The 26,039-nt window shown below is 42.1% G+C and overlaps 1 protein-coding gene across 1 annotated transcript; it reads right to left on the bottom strand.

The window, feature by feature from the left end:
* Positions 1-660: 660 nt before the first annotated feature.
* NSMCE4A (NSE4 homolog A, SMC5-SMC6 complex component) lies at positions 661-22,705 on the bottom strand. Its single transcript, XM_054035970.1, has 12 exons — positions 22,648-22,705; positions 20,683-21,006; positions 17,426-17,506; positions 16,721-16,851; positions 14,067-14,218; positions 12,053-12,152; positions 10,792-10,882; positions 6,864-6,958; positions 4,665-4,713; positions 2,400-2,491; positions 1,517-1,586; positions 661-901 (listed from the first exon to the last, which is right to left on the bottom strand). The coding sequence occupies exons 2-12, from the start codon at positions 20,984-20,986 to the stop codon at positions 897-899; spliced, it is 1,170 nt and encodes a 389-aa protein (XP_053891945.1). The 5' UTR covers positions 20,987-21,006; positions 22,648-22,705; the 3' UTR covers positions 661-896.
* Positions 22,706-26,039: the final 3,334 nt, after the last annotated feature.

Raw genomic sequence — 26,039 nt, 5'->3', positions numbered from 1 at the left:
AACCAGAGGCAACACTACCTAAAGCTAGCAGAGGAGGTTATTACGTCACCCAAGGTATTTCAGCACATCATACACCAGAAAACAGAGTGCTAATGGAGAACAGCATCAGACAAAGCTGAAGATGTAACAATAAGTGGGTGGGAAAGAACAGAAAGTAGAAGGGAAGAGGGAAAAAAACCCTAAGCTCATCAAAAATATCCCTTGTAAGAAAGGAAGCTCTGTCTTCAGAAAAATACCGATTAAGTTATTGGCATGACCTAAGTCAACTTATTTAAAGCAGGGAAGTTAAAAAGACAAAAAAAAAAAAAGGGGGGGGGGAGGGAGTGTTACTAGCAACAGGTCTGAACCCACCAGCCTCTAAACATTCCCCTGATACTACATTGAAGATCAAAATCTGGTAAGTTTTTTGTTTCTTCCCCTGGTGTTTATATTCATTTCATTCTCATTCCACTTCAATTGTGACACCAACATTTGTCTAAAGCTCCCAGTAAGGAGTTCTAAACCACCTATTTCCTGTATGCCCCACCTCCATATCAAGTACAGAGTATCAATAACAATCACTAATAACCACAAATGGAACTTAAGTTGCAGTCATTGTGCAGACTGTGTATTCTGGGCCATCCCTATCTATATTTATTGTATAAAAAATTGGAAAAACAGTCAACATTACAGAAGGACTTTATTAAAGAAAATCATGATAGGATGAAAATGCCTTATGTATCATGACAACCTATACTACTGTAAATGACATGTATAAATAAAAAGATACAATAAGCTTGTTATATAAAAAGCATCGAATTTAAACTAGTGTTCTCATCAAAAATAAATTTTATCATACAGTATATACATATAAAACTTATTTGAATATTTTAAAACACATTTTTTCTTCACGGCACCTAACCTAGAAAAGAAATAAAGAACATTTTAAGAGACAGTTCAATATCATCTAAACCTTATTGCACTGCATTTATCATTGCTCCTTCATGTATTCTAGTCCTAAAAAATAAATTCCATAGATGTATTTTAAGATGCCCTTAGAATATTTTATCCCTTATTATCAACTGTCCTTTTTAAAATTAAAAATTATATAAACTAAACCATGATCATTCACAGCATTACATTTAAAATATCAATATGAAGTTTTGAAAACCAAAAAACTAGCTGGCCATCAAATGTTCAAATACACATATTTCAACTCTTTGCTGTTTAGAAGATGTATATGCAGAGACTTTTGATCCACAAAGAATACAGTCATACTCAGGTTTTTCTACAGCACCCATCATTGTAATTCAACACTTTGCAATATCCAGAGTAGCTCACCTAAATTAAAGTGGTCTTTAAAGTATACTTAAGGGGGAAAACCCCCAAACAAATATGCAATTTCAAGTATTTACATTAAACATATTAAATTATATGGATTACACAAGCATTATAAGTAATTTCTCTACAATTCTTTCAAATACATAAAAAAAATATATGGATTGAACTATGAAGAAGTCTTCTGACAAATACTTACTTTCATTTTCTTGGCTGATACCAGGAGGGGGAATCATAGGTTCTGTGATTTCAAAAGTTTCTACAATGTCCTGATCAGAGAAAGTAAGATTAAAAAAAAAAGTTTATTACACTACTGTGACTACTTAAACACAAAATAATTAGTTGCATTAGAAATACACCGGGCTCTCACATTTCAGCACTTACCAAAATGATTAGGTCAACTTGGGGAGGAAGAGGAATGGGAGTTCCATGTGCCAAAAACCTCTTTTTGCGTAAGGTATATTTAAAAATAAAATCACTTGGAGGTCTGTCAAATTAAACTTCAGATCACCAAGTTCTGCACACCCAGCCTGTGAAAAGTGGGTGCATATGTGACAGCTTTTACAATTAGCACTTCGCCATATGGAGCACTATCATTGTTTCATACCACCTTCAGGAACTTAAATAAGCCTGATCTTGTGCACTGTAGGACATTCTTTTAAATCAGATTATGGATACAATAAATAGCAGAAACATCACCTTCCCCCTGCCCCCATGACTGAATACCATGTAACAGGGGGAACAGATAGCAATTTGGACTTACTTCTAATATCTACTTGGCCTTTATGTAGTACAGTAATTGCAAGTTGTTTGTAGCGGCACAGCCTTAGATTGGAAGCAGTATAAATGTGACAGGGCACCCATGCACTGGAATGAAGTCTCCATTCCATCTCTCAATATAGGAAGAAACTATTTGATTGTACATACTAGTTTTCCAAGGTCCCTAATGATCAATATGTATTGATACCAAGATGTGTACACAGCTAAGATGCACTACTTTGAGATTCCACATCATAGAATAGCACAGCTCTCCGAGACCCTTTAAATTTCAACTAAAGCAAAGGCAGTGTCATCTATTGTACCTTCCAGTCTTGATGGCTCAAAGATATGACTGCTTGGTTCCGTACTTGGGCATTCTGGTCATTTTCTCTACCTTCCTCTTCATGTGAAGGCTCTGTTCAAAATACCACATTTTCAGGACCCATACGGTTAGAAAGGCATGTCAACTGTTATAGTACCCTTCAGGAACATCAGAATTGCCATATCAGATCAAATTAGTGGCCCATCTAGTCCAGAATTATGTCTGACAGATCAGTACCAGATGCTACACAAAAAAACCAAGACATTCTCTTAACTTCGGTAGTTGGTAGTGAATTTGTGTGAAATCTGCCAAACTGTTTCAGTCAAAATATATATCTTTTGCCATCTTAAAACTTCACCTATTTATTACCACATTTCAGTTTCTAATCCATTACAGAATTTTACCTCACACCTCATGTTCTCCTAGTACACCTCTATCTTGATAAAACGCTGTCCTCGGGAGCCAAAAAATCTTACCACGTTATAGGTGAAACCGCATTATATCGAACTTGCTTTGATCCACCGGAGTGCCCAGCCCCACCCCCCCGGAGCACTGCTTTACTGCATTATATCCGAATTCGTGTTATATCGGGTCGCGTTATATCAAGGTAGAGGTGTATCCTCTTAGGAAGGATTTTCTCAATTCATGTCAACTAACTCTCCTTTACTAATGAATGATGACGTGCTCAGGAAATTTTAGATTAGACACAATTATCTTTTATAAGTGATGCACTTTGTTTGTCCCTACAATATTACCATCTAGGTGCTTATAATTCTGTTCTTAATTCTTGTTTTAAATCAGTTTTCCTGGTATTGATGCAAGGCTCACTGGTCTGTAATTCCCAGGATCACTCCCACTGTCTTTTATATGACATCTGCTCCCCTTCAGTTCTCCAGTCATCGGTAGCCGACTTTAAGGATATTGCATTTTTTGCTTGCCACTGTCAACTTCCTTCTTATTCTTTTAGCACTCTTGGATTAATACTATCTGGTCCATGTAACTTACTGCTCTTTACCAATTTGTTCCAGGACTAATACTTTACCTAAAAAATGAAGGTCTGAGGTAGATATACCCCCCATCACCCTCTGTGAAGACTAAAAAGAAAATTGTTTAGTTTATCCTCAATTGCCCTCTTTTTCCTTGGCATTCTAGAAAACACACCAGGCTTCCTGCTTTGCTTTTGCAGGCTTCCTTTTGCAGACTTCCTGCTTTGTCTATTATGTTTAAGAATTTTGTTATTTGCAGACTATTTTCTCTTCAAATTCTCTTTGCTCTGCTAATGTTCATCTTACTTTCTACCTGCCATAATTTATACTTCTTTCTATTAGGTTCACTTGGATTAGATTTCCATTTTCTGGTGGTTGTTTTTTTTTTTGACAGATACTTCTTTAGCCAGAATTTAGCTTCTTTTGCCAGAATCTGGGAATGGGCAACAGGGGATGGATCACCTGATGATTACCTGTTCTGTTCATTTCCTCTTGGGCATCTGGCATTGGCCACTGTTGGAAGACAGGACACTGGGCTAAATGGACCTTTGGTCTGATCCAGTATGACCATTCTTATGTATGTTCTTTGTTCATATAGGGCCTGATCTGCAGCCTACTGAAGTTAGTAGCAACCTTTTTAGCAACTTCAGTGGCCTGTATACCAAAGCCCATGAATTCTTGGGCCTTGCCTTTTTCTTCTTTTGCGTGTGTGTGTGGGGGGGGGGGGGGGGGGGTAAGAGTACTGGTTTGAAACTAACGTAATCTTTAAAGGACTCATTTAACATTTTGGGGGGAGGGATAGCTCAGTGGCTTGAGCAGTGGCCTGCTAAACCCAGGGTTGTGAGTTCAATCCTTGAGGGGGCCACTTAGGGAGCTGGGGCAAAATCAGTATTTGGTCCTGCTAGTGAAGGCAGGGGGCTGGACTCAATTACCTTTCAAGGTCCCTTCCAGTTCTAGGAGATAGGATATCTCCATTAATTTATTTTTTTTAATTTTAACAAATGCAAGTTATAGTGCTTCTGTTTGCTTGCAATACTTTGAAAGATGCATGGCCCAATCCTACAGTTACTCAAATAAGTAAGGGTTATGTGATCAGGCCTACAGAGCAGATACCACATAGGGACAAAAGCAATGCCCACTGAAGGCAATGGGTCATGGTCAGGTCTTGAGTTACAAATCCTAAATCTATTGGTTAAAAGACCTATACACCTTCTAGATACACAAGCTCTTTTGGTGCTTGAGTAATTTGTCTGTCTTTTAAAAAGTTAAATGTATTTTACCTATTACTGGCAGTTTGTCCTGATCCAGCTTTATTCTTGCAAAGCCATCCTAGAATGCAATACAATTTGATTTAGAATTACAGAAACTACAACTGTTCTGATGATATAAAACACTGAAATAGACAATGACAATTTTCTTTTAAACAGATACACATTTTTCATTTATTTATATGACTAACTTTGCAATGCTATATCAGTGGAAATGTACATATATTCTTGCATCAAGAATCTTAGTTATGTTACCAGAGCAACAATAACTAAGCCTCTTGCAAATACAGTACATACTTCCTACATATTCACAGGAGTGCAAAATTTACAGTTGCTAAGGGAGACATAACTGAACTTCTGAACAAGTATCTATAAAATCTCAACCATAACATGAATATAGTATGGACACACGTCCCTTGGTCATTACACCACAAGCATTTTAAAAATCGATAATGAAAACTATATTTTCATTCATTCATTTTCAAATTTTCTTTGTAATCAGTGAAAGGTATTTTTTTCAAATTCAGCAAACATGCCAAACTTGAATTAAGAAAGTAGGTTACCTGAACACACAGTAGTCCTGAAAAAGATTTGAGAACTAGATTGGATACTTTTAAACCACTGAAAAAACCTTTAATAAAATTATATGCTAAAACTTTGCAAGAGAGGAAACTTTAGGCAGAGAACAAACTTGAGGTATTGCAGCCCAAAGCAAAATACTTAAGTGAAGTTATAAGGATATAAAAATGGGGCATTTGGAATTAAAAATGTGTCAACTACAGAATTAAATCCATTAAAACACATGGGCAGGAAAATATGGTCTTCTTAAGCGATTACAGGCTTTTGCACTTAAAACTCAGCTTAAAAACAATTCAACTACTATTCCAATATATTCCACAGTCCTGAGACTGTGGTAACTTGATATATTTACCAGCAGCTTAAAAAGAAAAAAGAAAGAAAAAAAAAAAAACCACCACATTTGCATTATTCCTATTTCTTGCTGGACAATGTCATTCAGGTGAAGAATAATGCTTGGTTCTCCATACTTCATGTCTGAAATTAGGCAAAAGGGGCAAAGCACTTTCACAGATCAATTGAGGATTAATTTACAAAAATATAGTCAAGATAATGTAAGTGCTTACACAAAGTTTTAGTTCTTTAAAATGCTTTACAAACAAACACACACTAAAAAAAACCCTCAAAACCCCTTTGTAGGTGGTAAATGGCTGATTTCACAACCAGATGCATCTACACCAGTGGCTGGTCGCCACTTCCCACAGCTCCCATTGTCACGCAACTGGGAGCTGCGGGCGGCTGTGCCAATGTAAACAAACTGTCTCGCGGTTCGCCAGCGGATTACCCTGACGGGCTGCGTGTGGCCCACAGGTGATCTACGCAGACAATAAACCACATGGACAAGTCCACCCAATGAGTCAGTGTCAGAGCAAGGATTAGATCTCAGGAGTTTCTGGGTACAAGTCCCAGGCTTAATGCATAAACCATACTTATAAACGCAAAATAGACATTAATAAAACTAAAGAAATTTTTTTTAAAAGTGCTAAACATATTATTTAATTTTTTAAAAACAGATTTTAATTCAAATGAAGCTTGAAACAACCCAGTAAATAAAAAAAAGCATCATTCACCATTTTCTAATATAAATGTAAAAATTAATTTTAAAAATGTATGTTAAACTATCTTAATTTAAGCAATGATGTGTATTTGTTATAGTGTATCCTCCTGTTAGCAACAAGTACTGACCAATGAGAATTAACCTTTAAGACAGTAACTAAAGTATAAATGCAAAACAAGATCAAAAATCCTGATTGCTGATTTATATAGCTTTAATTTAAATCAATCCACCACAACTTTTATCTTAGGGTTCTGGTGACCATGTAAAATCCATCTATGCTTTATTGTCTTTCATCAGAAATCTATTAAAACTTCTCTATTAGACTAATGAAAAGAATGAGATTTCAAAACACTTTGATTTGCATTTGTGAAAATTTTATTGGCAGAGTTGGACTCCAGAGTATCAAATGTTAGACCTGTATTCCCACACCATCCTGTCCCAGAAGCAAAAATATACCACCTAGCCAAAACTGGAAACAGCAGCTACAATTACAATAAACAAACAAACAAACAAATATTCTGGTTTTCTTGTATCATTCCAGTATACATGTAAGATTTGAAGACCAAGTTACTCCTTACCCTTATAATGAAGGACACATGAAAGATGTTTTCCACAGTGCGTGCAAAAGAACTTGGATCAATCACAAAATCAAAGAAGGAAATAGGTATATTGGCTATAGACATAAGAAAACAGTGGTTATAAAACAAATGGTATACATAAAGCTAGCAGAGATGTAAATGCTAATTTAAGAGAGATAATATTCGATGTAGGGCTTAAGCAAATTGTTATATATCTAACTGTTCTCATGTGAAACAATTTTAATACATTTTCAAGTGTAATAGGTGTAATATGCTGTTTAAAAAAAAACACAACCTTTCTCCCCACTACGTCCCACCTCCCCACATACACCTGAAATGAAATAAAGGAGTTAAAATAGTCATTGTTTCATTAATTTTTTGTTGTTGTTTTTGGAGATCACAATTCAAATATTGATCAACCTTTCACTCCAAAGGAGTATAGCATTCTTCTAGAAAGAGGGAATCCTTTGTATTCTTTTGCTAGGAAACCCCCAATATTCAATTAATGGAAGAAACATTCTTCCATTAATTGTTCTAAAATGGACCTTTTCCTGCCCTTATCTAGAGAACTTTGCCATTGCATGGGACCCTACACTGAAAGGGATTAAGAACACTCCTGCAAGAGAAGTGCTAACATGCCCTGCTCTGCTGGAATGGCTATATGTTGGAAAGGAAAGGAAAGGGGTGGTAGGAGACCAAAAGACATTTAATTAAAGGCTCTGAACTCTCTCTGCCTAGAGTCTTGTTAAAAGAAGTTTCCCAGTTATGCATCCTAAGTACACTTTTTTTTTTAAACATATGTTTTCCCTGCAAGCCTAGTAGGAGATATATAGATGATATATCTATATAATATAGATGATCAATACTACTAAAATGTTCTTATACAAATACATTAATATACTACTGGCAAAAGTGTGTCCACAATCAGCATATTTATTGCATATGCAAAAAACTTTAAAACAACAACAAGATAAAAAACTAACAATCAGTTTCCCCATTCAAATCTGAAAATTGTAGATTCTGCATCCTGATCGGGATCCCAGCATCCAAGGCAAGACATGAGATGAAGCCAAAACAGCAAAATGTTTAAGTGATTTCCTCCCACCCTAAATATTAGTCTTTGAGGCCTGCAGAACGTGACAGAAAGAACTACACCTCTTCCCCAATATAATGTTGTCCTCGGGAGCCAAAAAAAAAAAATCTTACCGCGTTATAGGTGAAACCGCATTATATCAAACTTGCTTTGATCCGCCAAAGTGCGCTGCCCCACCCCCCCAGAGCACTGCTTTACCGCATTATATCCGAATGCGTTATATCGGGGGTAGAGGTATATTTGTTTATTTAAAATGAAAACCGACACACCGCTCTCTGATTCTAGATGCATGACAAATTAAAAACACAGATCCATAACAGAAACAAAAACAACAATGGGAGACCAGCGATCAAAGTGCCTGCACCCCTTTACTCCAAGCATAAAAAATAGCCAAGCATAACAAATATTTAAACATCCTCATCTCTGCTTTGACAGAAAGCACAAACTCCACACCTTTGAGTTGACAAAACCCTCAAACCTATCCACCTTAACCTTCCAAACTGGTAGGCTTTTAGACTAGGTCTATCCTGGAAGCTGGGGGTGATTCCAGCTCCAGTACACATATTCACACTAGCTGTCATTGAGCTAGTGCACTAAAAATAATAGCGTAGCCAAAGTAGCATGGGCAGGGCAAAGCTGGCCACCCTGAGTACACCACTTCCCATGCTACTGTGGCTATACTACTATTCTTAGTATGCTAGCTTGATGAGAGTATGTCTCCTCGAGCTGGGAATCACCCCCCACCACACTTAAGTCTAACAGTAGACTTACTCTTAGTTCTAGATGTCCACAAATTCAGATTATTTCCAATCGAGATGGGAAAATTAATGGGAAAATTGAAAGGCCCTCAGAATGCCCTGCCAATAGGGTCCTCTCAAATACCAAGTAAGCTCCAGCTTCAACAGCCCTCACTACCCAAACTGTGTCAATCTCAGGTGAAGGCAGGCAGGGCCCAAGCTATTTAGGGCTTCTCAGGTCCAAATCACCACCTTTATCTCCAGCCAGAAGCCAATAAGCAGCCAATGCAAATTCCAAGTACTGTCACTGCACGTTTGCAGCGAGACATCTGCTTAAGAAGTGAAGAGCTGCATTCAGCATTAGCTTCAGTTTTAGCGAACTAAAGATGTGGCCCATGGAGAGTATATAGCTTAATGTTGAGGTGACAAAGGCATGTATCACAATAGAAAGGTCTGTATAAATCATAAAAGGTCGCAACCTCCTGACCAGACAGATTGGAAAATGCAGCCCTAGTTATTTACATCATCTAAATGCAGTTGGGAATCAGACAATTCTTAAAAAGTGAATTTGAGTGACAACCTTCAAAGAGGCAAATAATCTTTGCTATATCCTCTGGTTGATTCAGTGGTCTACCATCTTCATCTCTACCTTATGCAAACTCAGTTTCAGCTAGCTTCCCATCATCCATGCCCAAATTTTTAGCTTGCCAGAAACACATGCTCAAGTATGCCCTTTGGATCAGACAAAACGTAGACAGAAAACTGGGTGTCATTATCATATTCAGACACCACATATTTCCTTGCTACATGTACACATCTAACAGGAAATGTGACCAAGTAGAATCCTGCAGAACCACACAAAATAATCTTTGGGGCAGAAGAGCAAACTGCATGAAACTACTCTCTGGGATCTCAGAAGGGAAAGAATGAAGCCACTGAAAGGTAGACTTGTCTACTCCCGCTCCTGTCTGAATGAGAGTTACCACCACCTCAAGATCAACACTAACAAAGGCAACTGATAAAGATGGATAAAAGTTATGTTGACGATGTTATGAGAAAATCATCGACCAGCAGCACAAGTTGCAGTCTTGCCTTCTCCAGGTCAGAACTCAGATTGGCAAAGATCAAATAAGTCAAAGAAATCCATATGCTGTAAAAACGATCACATCATAACAATCCAAATAATAATAATCTTAACCAAAAATAAAAGATCAAATGCAGTTTGATAATGAATAGACTCTCAACACCAAGGGCTGGTTTCTAGAACACAGGCCCCCAAAACACTCTTCCTTAAGGCCAACTGGAATTTTGTATTCCCTTAACAGAGGGACTGTCAGATGCCATCAGTGAAGGATTCAGTTTTTCCCCCACTGGCCTTTGCTAGCCAAGGCAATAACAAGTCATAGAAAAAAAAAAAGTTCTCAACACATCCAAAATCTCATAAGTGATACTGGCTGAAATTCAAGTAGAGACCTAACTAATGTCCCCTCAAAAAACAAATTGTGGATGAGGTCTCAACAGTTTGCATCATTTGTCGTAACTTACGATATTGTACAAAGTTAACTGACAGGAGCCAACTATCATCTCCTTGTTTAAAAATAAAAATAAAAAAAAGACTAGAAGAACCTTTCTAATACCGTATTTTTGACTAGAGTCAAGAGATTAGTTGAACTGGTTCACTGCCATATACCATACCTGCATTTCTTTAGTGACCTCCATCAGTTTCAGCAGAACCCAAGCTTACATTTAAAAATATCAAGTTTCTAGTCCTTATTGTTCCAAATGTGAAACCATGTCTTTCTGAGTCTGCAGACAGAAACAATAGCTCCACGGGCTAAATGCTGCAACTGCAGAAAGCCATAAATACAGTACAATCAATGTGGAGACCGCAAAAAGACAGAATTTAGAAGGTGCCCAGAGTTTTAAGTCTACAAGCCAAATCTCCTCCCCAGCAAAGAAGGACACACTGGGATGCTAGACCTCATTAGTTACTAATGTAGTAGCAGAGTATCATTCCCTAGCTTCCAAAGTGTAATCAATGTAGCATATTACAAACCTCCGTTAGTGCAAATTTTAGCTAAATTGGAGGCATACTTACGGTCGTCTTTAAAATAGGTCTGTAACAATCCCAAGATCCTCTCTACTTCTTTTTCTGTGGCTTCCTGATGAGATTCCTCCATTTTCTTCAACTGGAGAAGAGAAAAAAAAAAAAATCAAGAATCATGCATCTATCCTGCTGTAAACCAACATTATACAGAAAAACATTTTTCTACTTTTTTTTTTTAAATCATTCTTTTAGTGACAAGTTTTAGTACTAGGCAGAAAGAAAACATCAGCTCTGAATTGTTGCAGTTGGCTATAAAAAAAACAGAAGACAGAGTAATAAAAGGCTACTGTCACTGAACACAATATGCGTAACAGTTGACTATGTCAAATGCCTGGAACCTATTTATCTGAAAGACTACCTTTCTCTCTTTGCTACGCACAGTGGCACCTGAACTGTAGCTCACTTATTCAAGAAAGGAGACAGTTAGCAGGTGCTTTGGAAACGTACTCCTCCCGTCTTCCAATCCATCTCAAGAGTTCCAGTTTTATCAATTTCCGGGACTTATTGTAAGGCCCATTTGTTTTTCCTAGTTGAGGAATTGGGAGGATTCTGCTGGTGCATAAACTTCTAAAACTTTAAAAATCAGTTTAATGGGCAGGAGGGGGCTTGTTATTACTGAAATGGACAGTTGCTTAAGGTTTTCTTTGACCTATATTGATATAAAGCTCCTACATTTACTTAAGAAAAGTCATGACAGACTTGAAATTACTCCTAGCAAGAGACGAATGAGGTAATGTGATTTTACAGATGTCTTATTTATAATAAAGAGGGGTATACTAAAGCAGCAGTGGCAAAGCTGAAGCCAATCTGGAGGAATAAGAACATCTCCCTGGAATCCAAACTGAAACTACTGCCTGCATTGGTCATCTCCATTTTTCTGTATGCGTGCGAGACATGGACCCTTACGGCAGAACTTGAACGGAAAATACAGGTAGTAGAGATTAGATACTTCCGTAAAATCCTGATCATCTCCTACTTCAACCACATCACCTAAGTCTCCCAGAGTTGTGAAAAATCCACAACCCTGAGAGATGTAGTTTAGACGATTCTTCCATCAACCTAGCTGCCACCTCTCAGGGAGGTGGATTAACTACAGAAACGGGAGAATCCTGACCACTGCAGCTGTGCCACTGTAGCATTTTAAATGAAGCCATAGCGGCAGAGAAAACATAGATAATTCACAAACTAAAAAAAAGTGACTTAGGATAGCTGTGCTGTCAAAAATGATTATTGCAAATATTACTTTACAAACCTGAGCAGGCATTGCCCTTTTTTCTTCTGTTCCTGCTTTCCTTTTCTGCCTCTCAATCCGTTGCCTCGGTACAGGAGGATCAGCCTTGAAAGATCCCAACCTAATCCAAATAGAAAAGTAGCATGAATGTATGAAAACTACTTTAAAGTATGCACTAGACTAGAGAATATATTGAGCAGTTTGCTGGGTTAAGATAGAAAATAATGCTAAAACTAAACATGAAGCTTCTAATATGTACTATGATTCCTATAAACTGCCACCACTAATGGTTCTATGAGTTACGATTTGCAATCAGCTTTGCAACACCATAAATCAATGCACTGTTAAATACATTATTTTGTTCCAAGTTTTTTTTAGTACTATAAATTAAAATCTATTTGTCATAGAGACATGACTTTATATTAAGTAGTAACACAGAGTATATCTTTAAACTGAGTTTTTGGGGTATTCCATGCTTCTTTTTCTGAAAATACTCCAATTTTATATTTTTTCTCTGATCATTTGTTTAATTTCTACAATTATAGGCCTGTAGCTATGAACATGTTAATAACTTCTCATTTTGAAATAAAACTCAGGATAGGGTATTGTATGTTCAATGGACTGAAAAATGGATTTAGATCTTCTAATTTTTTTAAACATGGGTTCTAATATAGGGCACTTCAATAGATACCAAAAATCCAGTACTTTCTCAATATTCACACTTTGCCATAGGAAACCTAAACTTATATAAAAGAGGGTATAGCTAAAGGTCCATACTCAACTATTTACAAAGAAATCAAAGTTAGACTTTCTTCCATTCAATATCTTCGATCATTTCCAGTATAACATTAGAATAAAATTACCTTCAGCACTTTGTTGGTACTTGTAATCTCAGATATTTTATGTTTTAAAATGGTAAACTAGCTACTAGTCTTCCTAACATACCATTCATCTTTTATTACTATCCCAGTGTGTTAGACCATATGATCATCTCTACAACCACTTGCAACAGTTACTTGTAGTGCAAATTGTATAGCTGGTTGAGGACTTCAAATACTTCAGCCTTTTATCAGAGCTGAAATTAGACTTGTGGGAGGGGGAAAACTGCATTAGCAGGGACAGGATGACCAAACTGATTTTTTTCATGTATACAGGGAAATTGGGATCTATCACAGGGTGAGCTGGGACTATCTGAAGTTAACGCTGAGCTTCTGGGCCTGAGTCAGATAACCAAGGATCATTTGACAGCAGCCTAGAGGCAGCACCTCATAAAAGTGCCTGTTCACACAGAGGAAGACCTGCAGGGAGCAGGAAGACTCTCCTGCAGTACAGCAGGTGTGGGAATGATTGCCAGGATTCAGATTGCTTCCTAGGAAGGAGCTGGGAAAGCAGGAAGTACTGGGAGGCTCTCAAACTACAAAATCCTGCAGAGGATTACATGGTGCTCAGGGAGACAGATCAGGATAGACACACAATCAGGTCGGAGGTCCGGAGCAAATCCCACGATGTGCTTTACAGGACCTGGGGAAGCCCTAAGGAGGAGAGGAGAACTCTCCTATGCCTTGGCTGTGCCTCCCAGATGAGGAAAATGCAAAATATTACAAAAAGGGAAGAAGGAATGTTTGCAGAGGATGGCACTGTAGGGCAGAAAAGAATAGGTAAAGGAAATTATGAGACCTTCCTGTCCAGTGGAAGATCTGTTTGCCTCAGAAGAGTGAAAAAATGGTTTTATGTTCATTTTGTGTTACTACTTCATAAACCAGACTCCGAAAAGGAGAATGTTATTTGAAATGCCTGGGAGAACATGAGTTTATCTAGGTGGGAGAAGGGCACAACTGAGGGTGCAGTGACCTGACTGCCATGCCAGGAGAGAGCTCTGCTATGGACTGTAGCCAGACTCCCAAGTTAATCTCTTCTCTCAAATACAGTGTACTACCTAAAAATTGATAATCTAAGGGTCAGTCCTTCTGAGAGCTAATTAACTAGGCCATGTTGCACTTCAGCATATATTATCATTTTCCTTGAATATGCTTACATGTAGTGAAAAGAAGGAGATCTTCTGAAATATCTTTCTGCTTCTGCTCCCAGTTTATGCCAGGCATTATTAGGTAAAAATCCATTAGCAATGCTCTCATCATCGCTATCATTTTCTTCTCCTTCTAGACGATTTAGGCCCATAAATGTTAGCTGTTGAAGGGGGGGAAAAGATATTGCATCTAAATTTCACAAAGCAAAGTCAATGGATGCTTATTTCTAAGATATTGCATTATAATGTATACCCTACTTGAATACTGCAAGAATTGCTTACTTTTCTTCCAATTAGAGAAAAAAAAAACACCACACAGACATAAGTTAAAGTGAATATATAGAAACATGAATTACCTAAAGAAAGAATCAAACACTGTCAATTGCTACTGAAACAAAAATTCAAATATTTAGATATTTCTTCCCAAATTGTACCACAAAGGACAAAAATCCACATTTTACAGGTTATACAATAATTCACTAACTATAATAGGAAAGAATGTCTTGGTCCGACATCTTAATGATTTTATCACAAAAAAAGAAACTGATATGTTCCTTCTTGAAACATAGCAGTTTCTCTTAATTATAGTTTCTCATTTGACTACCCACACCTCCACTGTATAATTTTTAGGCCTCAATCCTGCAACAAGTTCTACATAGGTAGCCCATTCAGCCCTATGGGAGCCACACTGAAGTCAGACATCTACGTGGATGTAGGCATCTGCCTGAACAGAGCTTATTGCAGAACTGGGACCTGTAGCCCCGATTCTGATAAGATTTAGACAAAGTTATGCACCAGTTTGTGAGTAGTTTCACTGAAAACAATGCCACCTAAGGCAGTTATCAATTCTCTTTTTTAGACTGGCCAGCAGGAGGCTGTTTAAAGAGACGTTGCCCCACGGCTGTCTTCAACATGACAACTTCCTGCATTTCAGAGGACAGAAATTGAAGCGTTCTCCTGCATAGCAGCAAAGAGTGATGCTGTGTTATCTTCTATCTTACTGATCATATGTTCTCTAGCGGTTCAGTTGCCAATTATAACTTCAGACACCTGTATTTTTACCCATAAACTAAATATCTATGGAAATGAATTAGGGTTACCATCCGTCCGGGTTTCCCCGGACATGTCTGGCTATTTTAGCTTTAAATGGCCGTCTGGGGAGAGAATTTCTAATAAGGTAGAAATGTCCGGGAGTTCCCCCTTCCCCTCATGGAGAGTGCGGTGTGGCTGACTGGACGGCTGTGCCTGATTGAAAGCCGCTCGCAGCCACTGGGGCCTCTAGCAGCCAGAGTCCCTCCCCCTTCCCCACTCCCTCCTCCCCCGCAGAGCAGAACCTTATTTGTTTGGCTGTACGTGGAGCCCGCAGCTCTCCCTCTGCCTGGTGGTGGGGGGCAGGCAAGGGACAGGGAACGGGGGTTAGATTGGTCGGGGTTCTGAGGGGGCTGTCAGGAGAAGGGGGTGTAGAGAGCGGTTGGAGCAGGCAAGGGACAGGGAACGGGGAGACTTAGATAGGGGGTGGGGTCCTGGGGGCAGTTAGGGTGGGGGGGGGGGGGACAGGTAGGGGGTAGGAGGATTCTGAGGGAGGTGGGAAATGGGAGGGGGCGGGGGCGGCACCCCGTGTCCTCTTTTTTGATTGTTGAAATATGGTAACCCTAAATGAATGCTTATGAATGGTTGTAAAATGACAACGCAAGTCCTCTATTCATTTGCAAGCTTTCTTCCGTTGCCCAGTGCCTGTTAAACTTGTCTTTGCATAGCTATATCTAACAATGAGAGTACAGTTTAGCCTCTGCCTTCATACAATCCATGACCTCTATGCTGCCAGCAAGTGTGGAAGTTACTGTTTCTTAACTTTACAATGCAATTAAAAGCACAATTTCTGAACATATCACATTTTTGGGACAACTGAACACATTTCAGGTACTGTATAACCATCACATGCCTCTTCCCCCTTTAGACAATAATAAGCAATGGAACCTAATTCTCTTGTACAACAAAACTACACCTTTGACAAAAAGTTGCAACTCCTCATTAGGCTACTGTAACAGCTTATAAGAAGATGAAATTGGCTTTTGCTCCAATGTCCGGGCAAACTGGCACTTTTCAGCCAGAGTATCAAGAAATAAAACATGAGATCTTCAAAAATACCCAAAAGATTCAGATACTGAAGTTCCACTGAAAATCACAGCTTTGGTTAAAATAGAAATAAGCGAATGTAATAGGAGGAAAAAACAGCAAACATTGCTGTTTTGAAAGTATTAGAGGTATAGCTTTTCAAAACCAAAACAGCAGATTTATTTTCTTTACTAAATACACTATTGTAAAGAACCTCATTCAATTAACTGCTGTGAAATATCATTTGATGAAGTTAGACTCTGATCCTGTAACATCTGAAGTCTAAATTTGTATAGATACATTTCCTTTATTAAAACTGGAGATTCTAAATGTATTCTTTAAAGCAATTACTGTAGATTGAGCAGAAAGTTAGGATAAACGTCTATACTACATGCAAAAAAGTTAAAGAACCCTCATAGAAATTATGCAAAGTTTTAATGCAACAGCAGTGTTTCTCCTGAAATCTTCAAACCCCTTTATTTTCCCCTTCTATTACATACATGGCAATCTCAAGCCACATTTTAACAAGTCAGCAGTTCTTAACTTACTAAATCTTCAGCAAATGCTGGCGAGTCAAATACTGTCATTTCAGAGTGTAACTCATTTGCTTTCTCCTTTCCTAGATTTGATGCCAAAACAAGGAACTGGGCATCCAGGGCAGCCTCCCTTGCCTGGGAAACTTATGGAAAAAGAAAGTTTTATGTTATCAATATACAATTGTCTAAATGTCAAAGTATACACTACACTAACAATAAAATCAGAGCTAATGTGCTTTGTAAGTCAATTTCTGAAGATCAAACAATTCCTTTTATTGTACAGAGATAGCTGACTGCTCTAAAAAGAAAATATTTGCCAATCACTGCCAACAGGAAGTATGAAACACCGTCAAGCCATCCTTAAAGTAAAATTAAATTTTCTTCCTCAATATGTTTGCTCTCTCCAAATATAGTATACTGAATCTATTTACTTAAATGACATTAGTTTTTACACTATTTTTTCACTCCTGTTACACTGCAGAGCCAAGATACAGAAGCATAAGTAAACAGTTGTATTTTTAAACTATAAACCTAAGTTTATTAAATAGGACCTTCCTGGCTGTTTTGTTTGTTGCCCCCCCCCCCCCCTTTTTTTTTTTTTTTTTTTTTTTTTTTTAGTGTAGTGAGGGACTAACATTTTTTTATTCTGAGCATCACTTCATTAGCTTTGAGGTTCAAAGCAAAAATTTCTGAAATAGACTGTGGGATTAACCTTACCTCCACTGAACAATTTATTGGCTTCTTGTAGTGCATCTGTCAAACTATTGCTTTTTGAACTCAGCATATCCTCACGATTCTCTGGGAAAAAAAAACAACAAATAAGTGAAATATTAAATTAAACATGTACGCATCAAAAAATAAACACTTATAACCTTAACCATAAGTAGCTAACAGTGCCTGACACTAAACCTCACCAAATTCAAAATACTCCAAATCTGTTTATAGTACCTTTTACAGTGAGCATTTATGTAGGCCCTGATCCTACAAACATTTATGACCATACTTAACTTTAAGCATGTGGGTAGTCCCAGTGAAATCAATGGGACTACTCACATTTACTGCTACGCATGTAAATATTTGCAGATCAAAACAGTAGCACTTATCACTGCAGATAGTGGGACTATTTCAATACTGTAAAATTAATGTTTCAAAAAAGAGTTCCCATATATAGAATGAGACTCAGAGAAATTAAAAGGCTAGGATTTCCCCCACAAGCTCTGAAGTGATTACAAACCAACTACAGTATATTTCTGGCATGTGGACATTTTTAAAATCTCCAAAATTAAGAAATAGATCTTAATCCTGTATGTCATTTGCTGATCAATCCAATTTAAATTTCCTGTTCTACGTCCAAGTAGTTACCAGAGCTCATGAGAGGTATGCCATATGTCATTTGTCTTATGCATTTAAATATCACCAATTAAGGACCTCCACAAAAACATGCAAGGTTGTATAGCACAATGGGGTCAAGGTCTATGACTAAGGCTTCTAAACACTATATGATAATACAAATAATAATAATACAGGTTGTTTCATTTCTAGACATCACTAGGTTAAAGCAAAAATCTACATTTATTTAGATTAATAAACACAGACGCAATGGGAATATCTGAATGCCTGATTCTATATGACTACTCACAGCATCATAGTGTTCAAGTGGTTTGAGCACATGCATCCAGCTCTTGATACACTTTTCCAAACCACTGCTGTTTTTCTTGAGAATTGTATTATTAAAAACACACACTAGCTGAGTTATTCTAAAACTGAGTTGCAATCTCTTAAAAAAAAACATGAAAGTTAAGGAAGTCAGAAGGAGATGGAAGATTTCCAGGGGAAGGGGGGAGGAAACAAACAAACAAACAAAAACAGAAAAAAAATATATAATATATATACACCAGGTGCTGCTGGAATTGTTATTGATGACTTAGCAGTCAAGCACTCTTACAAATCAGAAGAATAGGGTCAATGGGACAGCACTGCTACAAGGCAGTGCCTGACTACAAGGCAGCACGAACATGAGGGAGGGGAGACAGCATAGCAGACAGAGACTGACACACACCTTGTGTGTAGGGGAGAGAGAGAAATGCACACTGCCCCTTTAAGTAAGCTGACCCACTCTTAAGTGCATTGTCTTTTTAAGTCAGTGGTCCCCAACCTTTTCCGGTTGGCGGGAGCCGGACGACGAGCTACCGAGGACCAGGGCCAACGGACAATCATCCGCTGAAATGCCGCCGAGAAGCGACAACGTCAAGAGGCGTCCCCTCCGAAATGCCGCTGAAAAATGATGACGCCGCTTTTCGGCGGATGCTTGTCCGCCGGCCAGTACACGGGCACACATAGATGCCCTGGCGGGCGCCTCGCCACCCACAGGCACCATGTTGGGAACCTCTGTTTTAAGTGGATCAGGAAGTTGAGACAGCAGCTGCTGCCCCAAGCTCTCTATGTCTCTCTCCATCCCCTCCCTGCTCTATAAGCAGGATGTAGGAGCAGGGGGGAGTGGGACACCCTGACATTACCCCCTCCCTTCCCCCCCTCCCCCCGCACAGCAAGCAGGAGTCTCTGGGAGCAGCTCCAAGGCAAAGGGCGGAGCAGCACATGGCAGTGGGGGGGGGGGGGAGGAGCAACAGATGAACTGCCTGCAATTGATAGCCTGCTGGGCGGCTGCAGCACAGGGAACTTAGGGGAGCTGATAGGTGGCTGCCTGTCCACCATGGTTACAAGCCCCCACCAGCTAGCTGCAATGGGCTGCTCTTCCTGCAAGCAGTGGACAAAGCAGGCAGCTGCCAAACAACTTTAGAAGGGAGCATTGCACAACTTTAAACAAGCACGTTCCCTAATTGATCAGCAACAACATAACAATGAAACAAGTTAACCGGGACGACTTTAAGTGAGGAGTTACTGTACCTAAATTAGGCGCCTAAGGTTCAGAAATGTCAAAGACTCAACTCCTGCAACAGATTAGTCTGGTTATCCAGCACCTATGAAGGTCAAACCACTTCCTTAGGTGCCCACAACTGAAAAATTTGGCACTAATGCCCAACTGGCAATTCTCACTCATTCAATTCAGGAGGAGAGACAATCCTTTAAGGAATTTGGTAAAGTATTTTCCCTCTGTAGAGGAAGAATTTTGCTGTGAAGTTAGTCTATCGTCCCAAGACCCCCATCAGCTTCAGCCCTAGCTCTATGCGCCTCCCAGTGGGTAGGGCACAGGCTGTTTGTCCTAAGTGGAGCAGTCTCCTGCAGCTGCAGCAAGCATGACAAAGACACTTGCACCTCTGTGGCAGGGCTAAGTCTCTGGCTGCTGCAGGGAGTCCCCAACACGATTATTGTTGTTGTTACTATTTGTGACAGGTTTCAGAGTGGTAGCCGTGGTAGCCTGTATGAGCGAAAACAATGAGGGTAATACAAATAGTAACAACAACGAGGTGTCCTTATGGCACCTTAGAGACTAACACATTTATTTGGGCATAAGCTTCTGTGGGCTAAAACCCACTTCATCAGATGCATGGAATGGAAAATACAGTAGGGAGGTTTAAATTCATCTTTTCACATGCAGTGTGAGTTGCCTTACCAAGTGTGGGGGGGTCAGTGCTAACGAGCCAATTCGATTAATATGGAAGTGGGCTATTCTCCCTTCTTGTCAACTGTTGAGAATACCCCACTTCTACCTTAATTGAATTGGCTCCTTAGCACTGTCCCCCCCCCTTGGTAAGGCAATTCCCATCTTTTCACATGCGGTGTATTTACACCTCTCTATTGTGTTTTCCACTCCACTCTGATGAAGTGGGTTTTAGCCCACAGAAGCTTATGCCCAAATAAATGTGTTAGTCTCTAAGGTGCCATAAGGACTCCTCGTTGTTGTTACTATTTGTATTACCCTAGCACCTAGGAGCACCAGTAACTGCCCAGGACCACACGGTATGAACACAGATCACCCTCCCTGCCCCCATGGCAGGTGCGATCCCCAGGCTTACGCTGTACTCTGTTGATGAGCTGACGATATTGGTGCCGGAGCATCCTCCTGTCCGTGTGGTTCCCATTGGACTCGGCTCTCTCGCTGCCCTGCCCGGGCTCCTCTTCCGACTCCTCTTCCTCCCCGTCGCCCCCTTCGTTCGCAGCCTCCAGGGGGCGCTGACGGCCTTGGCCACCCACCAGCCTGCGCTGCTGGTGCTCGGGCACGGCCCCGTTGCGAGAAGTGGATGCGAAAGGCTGGCGGCAACCTGAGTCCAGGCCCCTGCCCTGCAGGGAGTTGCTGCCGCTTCCAGCATCTTCAGACATCACCGCCTCGGGGCCTCCCCCTGTGGGTGGGACAGAAGGAGAGCATAAGCGACCCTACACGTTCCCCACTCCCCCGGCCTCCTTCAGGCTCAGGCCCTGCCCCATCCCCCCTCAGGGGCAAACACCTCCTCAAACCCTCCCCCTCCACCGGGCCCGAGAAACGCCGCCACCACCTCGGCTGACCCCCTCCACGCACTGAACCCCGCGTGCTACTGGCGCCGTGAGCATCATGCGTTGTTAGAAATCTTACGACGGCAACCGCAAGGGCCAAAGTGTGAAGTCGATAGGGGTGGGGAGAGCAGAGAGGAAGCAACTCGTCCACGGGGTATGTGTAGCGCCGGCGGCGTCCTCTACTGCCTCTGTCACTCAGTATCTGCAGCGCCCCCTGGCGTGTGGGAGGCACACAGCGCTCAGCCAGCAGTGTTTCTGCTCAGCGGGCTCCTGATGCTGCCCTGAGCGCCGCAGAGACACGGGGTACCTCACTGTTGTCGTTGTTTTACATTCCCCCCCTCACCTCATCTCGCTTTAAAACCTGGAAATTAACTGTAGGGGTCACGCTTCATGCACAATGATGGGTGGAAATCTGCTGCACCAGGCAGGCGGGCAAAGGAAGCTTCCTAGCCCAGCCTTAGTGCTCCTGCAAGGAGTGGTGTAGCCAGGTTCTAAGATCAAATCCCCAGCCCCACCTCCTCCCCTACACCCTCCCAGGCTTTCACACAGCAAGCCTGGGAGGGAGGGGGGAGCAGCAGCGCGCTCAGGGGTGGTGGAGACGGAGCGGAGGTGAGCTGGGGCACGAGGAAGCCCGCCCGTGCTGCAGCAGGTAACCCAGGGGGCGCACAGGGGAACCACTCCCCGCCCCAGCTCGCCTCCGCCTGAGCACAAAGCCGCAGCTTGCTTCTCAGCCCTCCCAGGCTTCCCGCGTGAACAGCTGATTCATGGGAAGCCGGGGGGAGGGGCGGAGAAGCAGAGCGGGGGGGCGCATTCAGGGGAGGAGGCGGAGGTCAGCTGGGGCTGGGAGCTGCCGAGGTGCTCCAACCCCGGAGCACCCAGGGAGTCGGCTGCTCCCCCTGCTCCCCCCCAGCTACGCTACTGCCTACAGGTTTGCCACCGTTCCTTATGCGTTACAGTGTTCAACACACAGTGTGGTGACACAGCCTGTGCAACCTGCAGCAGAGCACTTCCCCACCTTGTTCATAGCACAGTAATACAGTTGTGTTACTGACCCTGATCCTCTACTGCTAAGTGCCCTACAGAAAGATCCTGCCCCCAGGAGCTGACAGTTTAACTATAAAGAGACAACAGACGGATCTAAACAGACTGTGCAACACCCAGGGCCGGCTTCAGGCCGATTCCCCCGAATCGGGCCCCGGGCCTAAGAGGGGCCGCCCCCCGGGCCAGCGCTCCAGGGCCCCGCCCCCCGGGCCGTAGCTCCAAAGCCCCGCCCCCCGGGCCGTAGCTCCAAAGCCCCGCCCCCCGGGCCGGGGCTCCGGCCGGAGCGGGGCAAGCCCCGTGCCCCGGGGGATGGGGTTCGGGGCCCTGTGCTGATGCCCGGGCGGGGGGGTCAGTGTCGGGGGTGTCTGTGGGAAGAAGGGCCCCGTGCTGCACAGGGACGCCCAGTCCAGCTACCGCCCTGGGGCGCAGCCCGGGCCTCTCACACTCACCCGCCGCAGCCGACTCCCTCGCGCCTGCTTGGCTCTCCGTCCGTGGCCTGCACCGAGATCTCACGAGAACTCGCGCCCAGCTCCCGCGAGACCAGCCCCTCCCCTTACCGTAATGCTGGGATTATACTTGTATCCTAGCTGTAGCGCCTCCGTTCTCCTCTTACCGTAATGCTGGGAGCACGCGTGAAATTCCTATTTCCCCAGCGCGGTAGAGTAAACCCGTGAGTGTCAGAGCAACGTTGTATATGGGAGACCTGCCACTTTCTTCCGGAGTGGAAGGATGATTTTGTGATTCAGACCCTGGACTGGGGTTCGGGAGACCTGAGGTTCCAGTCTCAGGTTTGCTGTATGACATTGCTCGCTCTGTGCTTCAGTGTGCTATTTCCTCTAGCCTATCCTTGGGTAGTTTAGATTGTATCAGCTTTTTCCCGTAGGGACTGTCTCCCATTCTGTGTACATACAGTGCCTAGCACCCTAGGACCTGGACTTCTTTTAGGGCCTCTCAGCTCTAGTGCAATACAAATGTTTAACAACAATAGTTATTCTAATAGGGGACACACACACACCCCTTCCAGAAAGGGCAGGAGGCCCCACTGCAAGTGACCATCCCTCCTCCAACTGGGCAGGAGGCACCATGCTACAGGAGTTGTGCTGCCAGCATGCCACAGGGTACAGGGAGAGCGAGTAACCCACCTGGTGCACCCAGATCTTCACAACTCTTGACCACAACAGTGACAACAATGCCTGCATTCCCTCCTTTGGACCGTGCAGTTCTGCTATCAGATTGGACCAGGACACCTGCAGAGAACCTTCCCCTGCCACTTCTTCACAGACAGAAGCATCAGGAGGGACTCCGAAGATCATATACCCCACAGGCCCCGCCTCTGGCCAGCCAGACCTGATTACATTCTGTCCTCTACTGAGCACGTTTTTTGCTTCCTTCCCAGAAGAGATTAAGAGCTTAGAAAATGAGCAAAATAAATTATTGGACTAAAAACGTTAGTAGCAATATAACTGCGCATGCATTGGATTGGATTTGGAATCACATCAGTGACCAGCATTAGTACTGTCAGGAGTAGAAGAGTATCAGAGGGGTAGCCGTGTTAGTCTGAATCTGTAAAAAGCAACAGAGGGACTTGTGGCACCTTTAAGACTAACAGAAGTATTGGAGCATAAGCTTTCGTGGGTGAATGCCCACTTCATCAGACGCAAGGATAGAAGGAGTAGAAGAATATGCCCAAAGTGCACTATTGGCACTGGAAGAGGAAGAGGCCTGAGGGGAATGAAGAGCTGTGTCCTTTTTTAAGATCCTGTTGCTGTCCCTCTGCAAGTAGATAAAGAATTCATGAATTCTCACTCCCACTTTCCTTCCTTCCTCACTCTTTTTTGGTAAGCAATTGCACCTTTGCCCCCTCTGCCTAGAAATGATGGGTACAAGGCTGAGAAACTCAGCAATTCACACCCCAGTCTCCTCTCTCCAGCAGTAACACTAAGGATGCCCACTGTTAGCTTCTGCCATTCATGCCCTTATCCCACTCTCGAGGGAGGGTGCAGTTTAATCAAACGAAGTGTTTTAACAGAAATCCAAAATAAATCACAGTAACTAAAATGTGAACTTTGTAAACCTCTTTACACCGCCTAACTGGGATTCCCAGCTATGCTTCCACTACGCGCACAAGTGACTCTGACCAGCTCTTTTCTAAGTCTGCATGAGAGAGCCTCCAGCACTTTGCTTTCTATGACTTTGGGGCTCAGCAGGCTAGAGCTGTAATTGCAGGGAAAATCCTGCTCAGCACAGGGCTGGAGCATTACAGTACAGCATGTTTCTAGCATAGACATATCCTAAACTAGTGGCAGAGATGGGGACAGACCCCCTCTTCCCGTATGCCCAGCCCTCTACAATACCCCATAGAGTAGCTCAATGTAAGAGCTTTAGCCACTTCTACAATAGATCAGCTATCTCCTGGGTTCTCACAACACATTTTAGGTGGCTTCACAGTGTGGCCACCAACTCTTTCTGGTGGTCGCTCTGATAGTTTTTCCTAAAATTAACTTTAGGAAAAACAAATAAATATGCACATATACGCATTGGTGCCAAAAAATTAGCAGATGATTAGCACCAACCAGCAGCCAAGTTCCCCCACAGCACCTCCTGCCCGCTTGCAGGCAGCCCCACTGATCAACTCCTCCCTCTCCCTCCCAGCACCACCACTGGCCAGGGAATGAAGCTTGAAGCCCCATGGCTGGAGCCTGCCACCTGCCACCCTAGGGCTGAAGCCTGACCCCACTGTCCCCAGGAAGGTGGGGAACTCACTAGGTGCTGCTCCTCCAGCTTGTGTGTCTCCAGAGGGGAGCAGGGCCCAACCACTGCTGGCAGTCAGGGCCAGCTGTAGGCGGATTCCCCCGAATCGGGACCCGCACCTAATAGGGCCCCGTGCCCTAAAGAAGAGCACCTAATTTTGGCGACTTTTTAATTTTTACTCACTCGGCAGCGCTCCGGGTCTTCAGTGGCAGGTCCTTCACTCGCTCCAGGTCTTCGGCAGTATTTCGGTGGTGGGTCCTTCAGTGCCGCGGAAGACCCGGTGCGCCGCCGGGTGAGTCATCCCTGCTGGGACTCCATAGAAACTGTTCGAGTTGGGCCCCACACTTCCTAAAGCAAGACCTGGCAGTACTACTAAACAATGAGACAGTATTGATCTGCATGTTTCACAGTGGTTTCTGCACACCCTCACCCACAGCCTTATCTGGCTTTTAAGAAGACATTCTTGTTTCAAAATTGGACCCTCTGTTGTCTAGAACTAGTATTTAAACTGCAGCACTCCGAAAATAAATAGCTATAGTACTGCATCAACATGGAACTGTGGAGCTACACAGCAGGCAACTGTGAACCCTAAAACTAGAAGGATATTTTCTACTATATTTACATGAAAGCTAAATATGAATTACTTGTAACTTCATTGTTTCAAATATGTTTTTCAAAAGGTTACTGAGGACTATCCCTCACAGAGAACTAGCCATTTTTAAGTGAAAATAAACACCCAGACACCAGTTCTGAAACATAGATGTGCACATAATGAAAAAAATTCACATGTGAATAGTTATTCAAGTATGTATACTTGTAATATACTGTATTTCCGTAACCCCTTTACATGAAATTCATCTCCAGGCAGCTGCAGTTCACAAGAATTCAAATCCAGTAATCTGTTGCCAAGCATAATGAATCTATGACCAGCAAGGCCTGCACAATTATCACTGGTTCCTCAGTAATCAGGCCATTCTACTCCAGAGATGCGTACAAACAAAGGAAAATCTTTATTATCTGTGTCAGTGCAGGGCTTATGACCTTAGTTTCTAGTTTTAGGTTAAGATTGCTAAAATATCAAGCAAATGTT

The sequence above is a fragment of the Malaclemys terrapin genome, chromosome 7 (genome assembly GCF_027887155.1).
Source record: "Malaclemys terrapin pileata isolate rMalTer1 chromosome 7, rMalTer1.hap1, whole genome shotgun sequence".
NCBI classification, from domain to species: Eukaryota; Metazoa; Chordata; order Testudines; family Emydidae; genus Malaclemys; species Malaclemys terrapin.
This window is presented reverse-complemented; position numbering and strand designations above follow the sequence as displayed.

What these genes read in the sequence shown, in the direction of transcription:
- NSMCE4A (XM_054035970.1), bottom strand. Translation starts at nt 20,986, where the DNA reads ATGTCTGAAGATGCTGGAAGCGGCAGCAACTCCCTGCAGGGCAGGGGC. An exon ending in CAATAAATTGTTCAGTGGAG is followed by an intron (nt 16,852 to 17,425) that starts GTAAGGTTAATC and finishes TTTTTCCATAAG; the next exon opens with TTTCCCAGGCAAGGGAGGCT. An exon ending in TGAGCCATCAAGACTGGAAG is followed by an intron (nt 1,587 to 2,399) that starts GTACAATAGATG and finishes TTCTCTGATCAG; the next exon opens with GACATTGTAGAAACTTTTGA.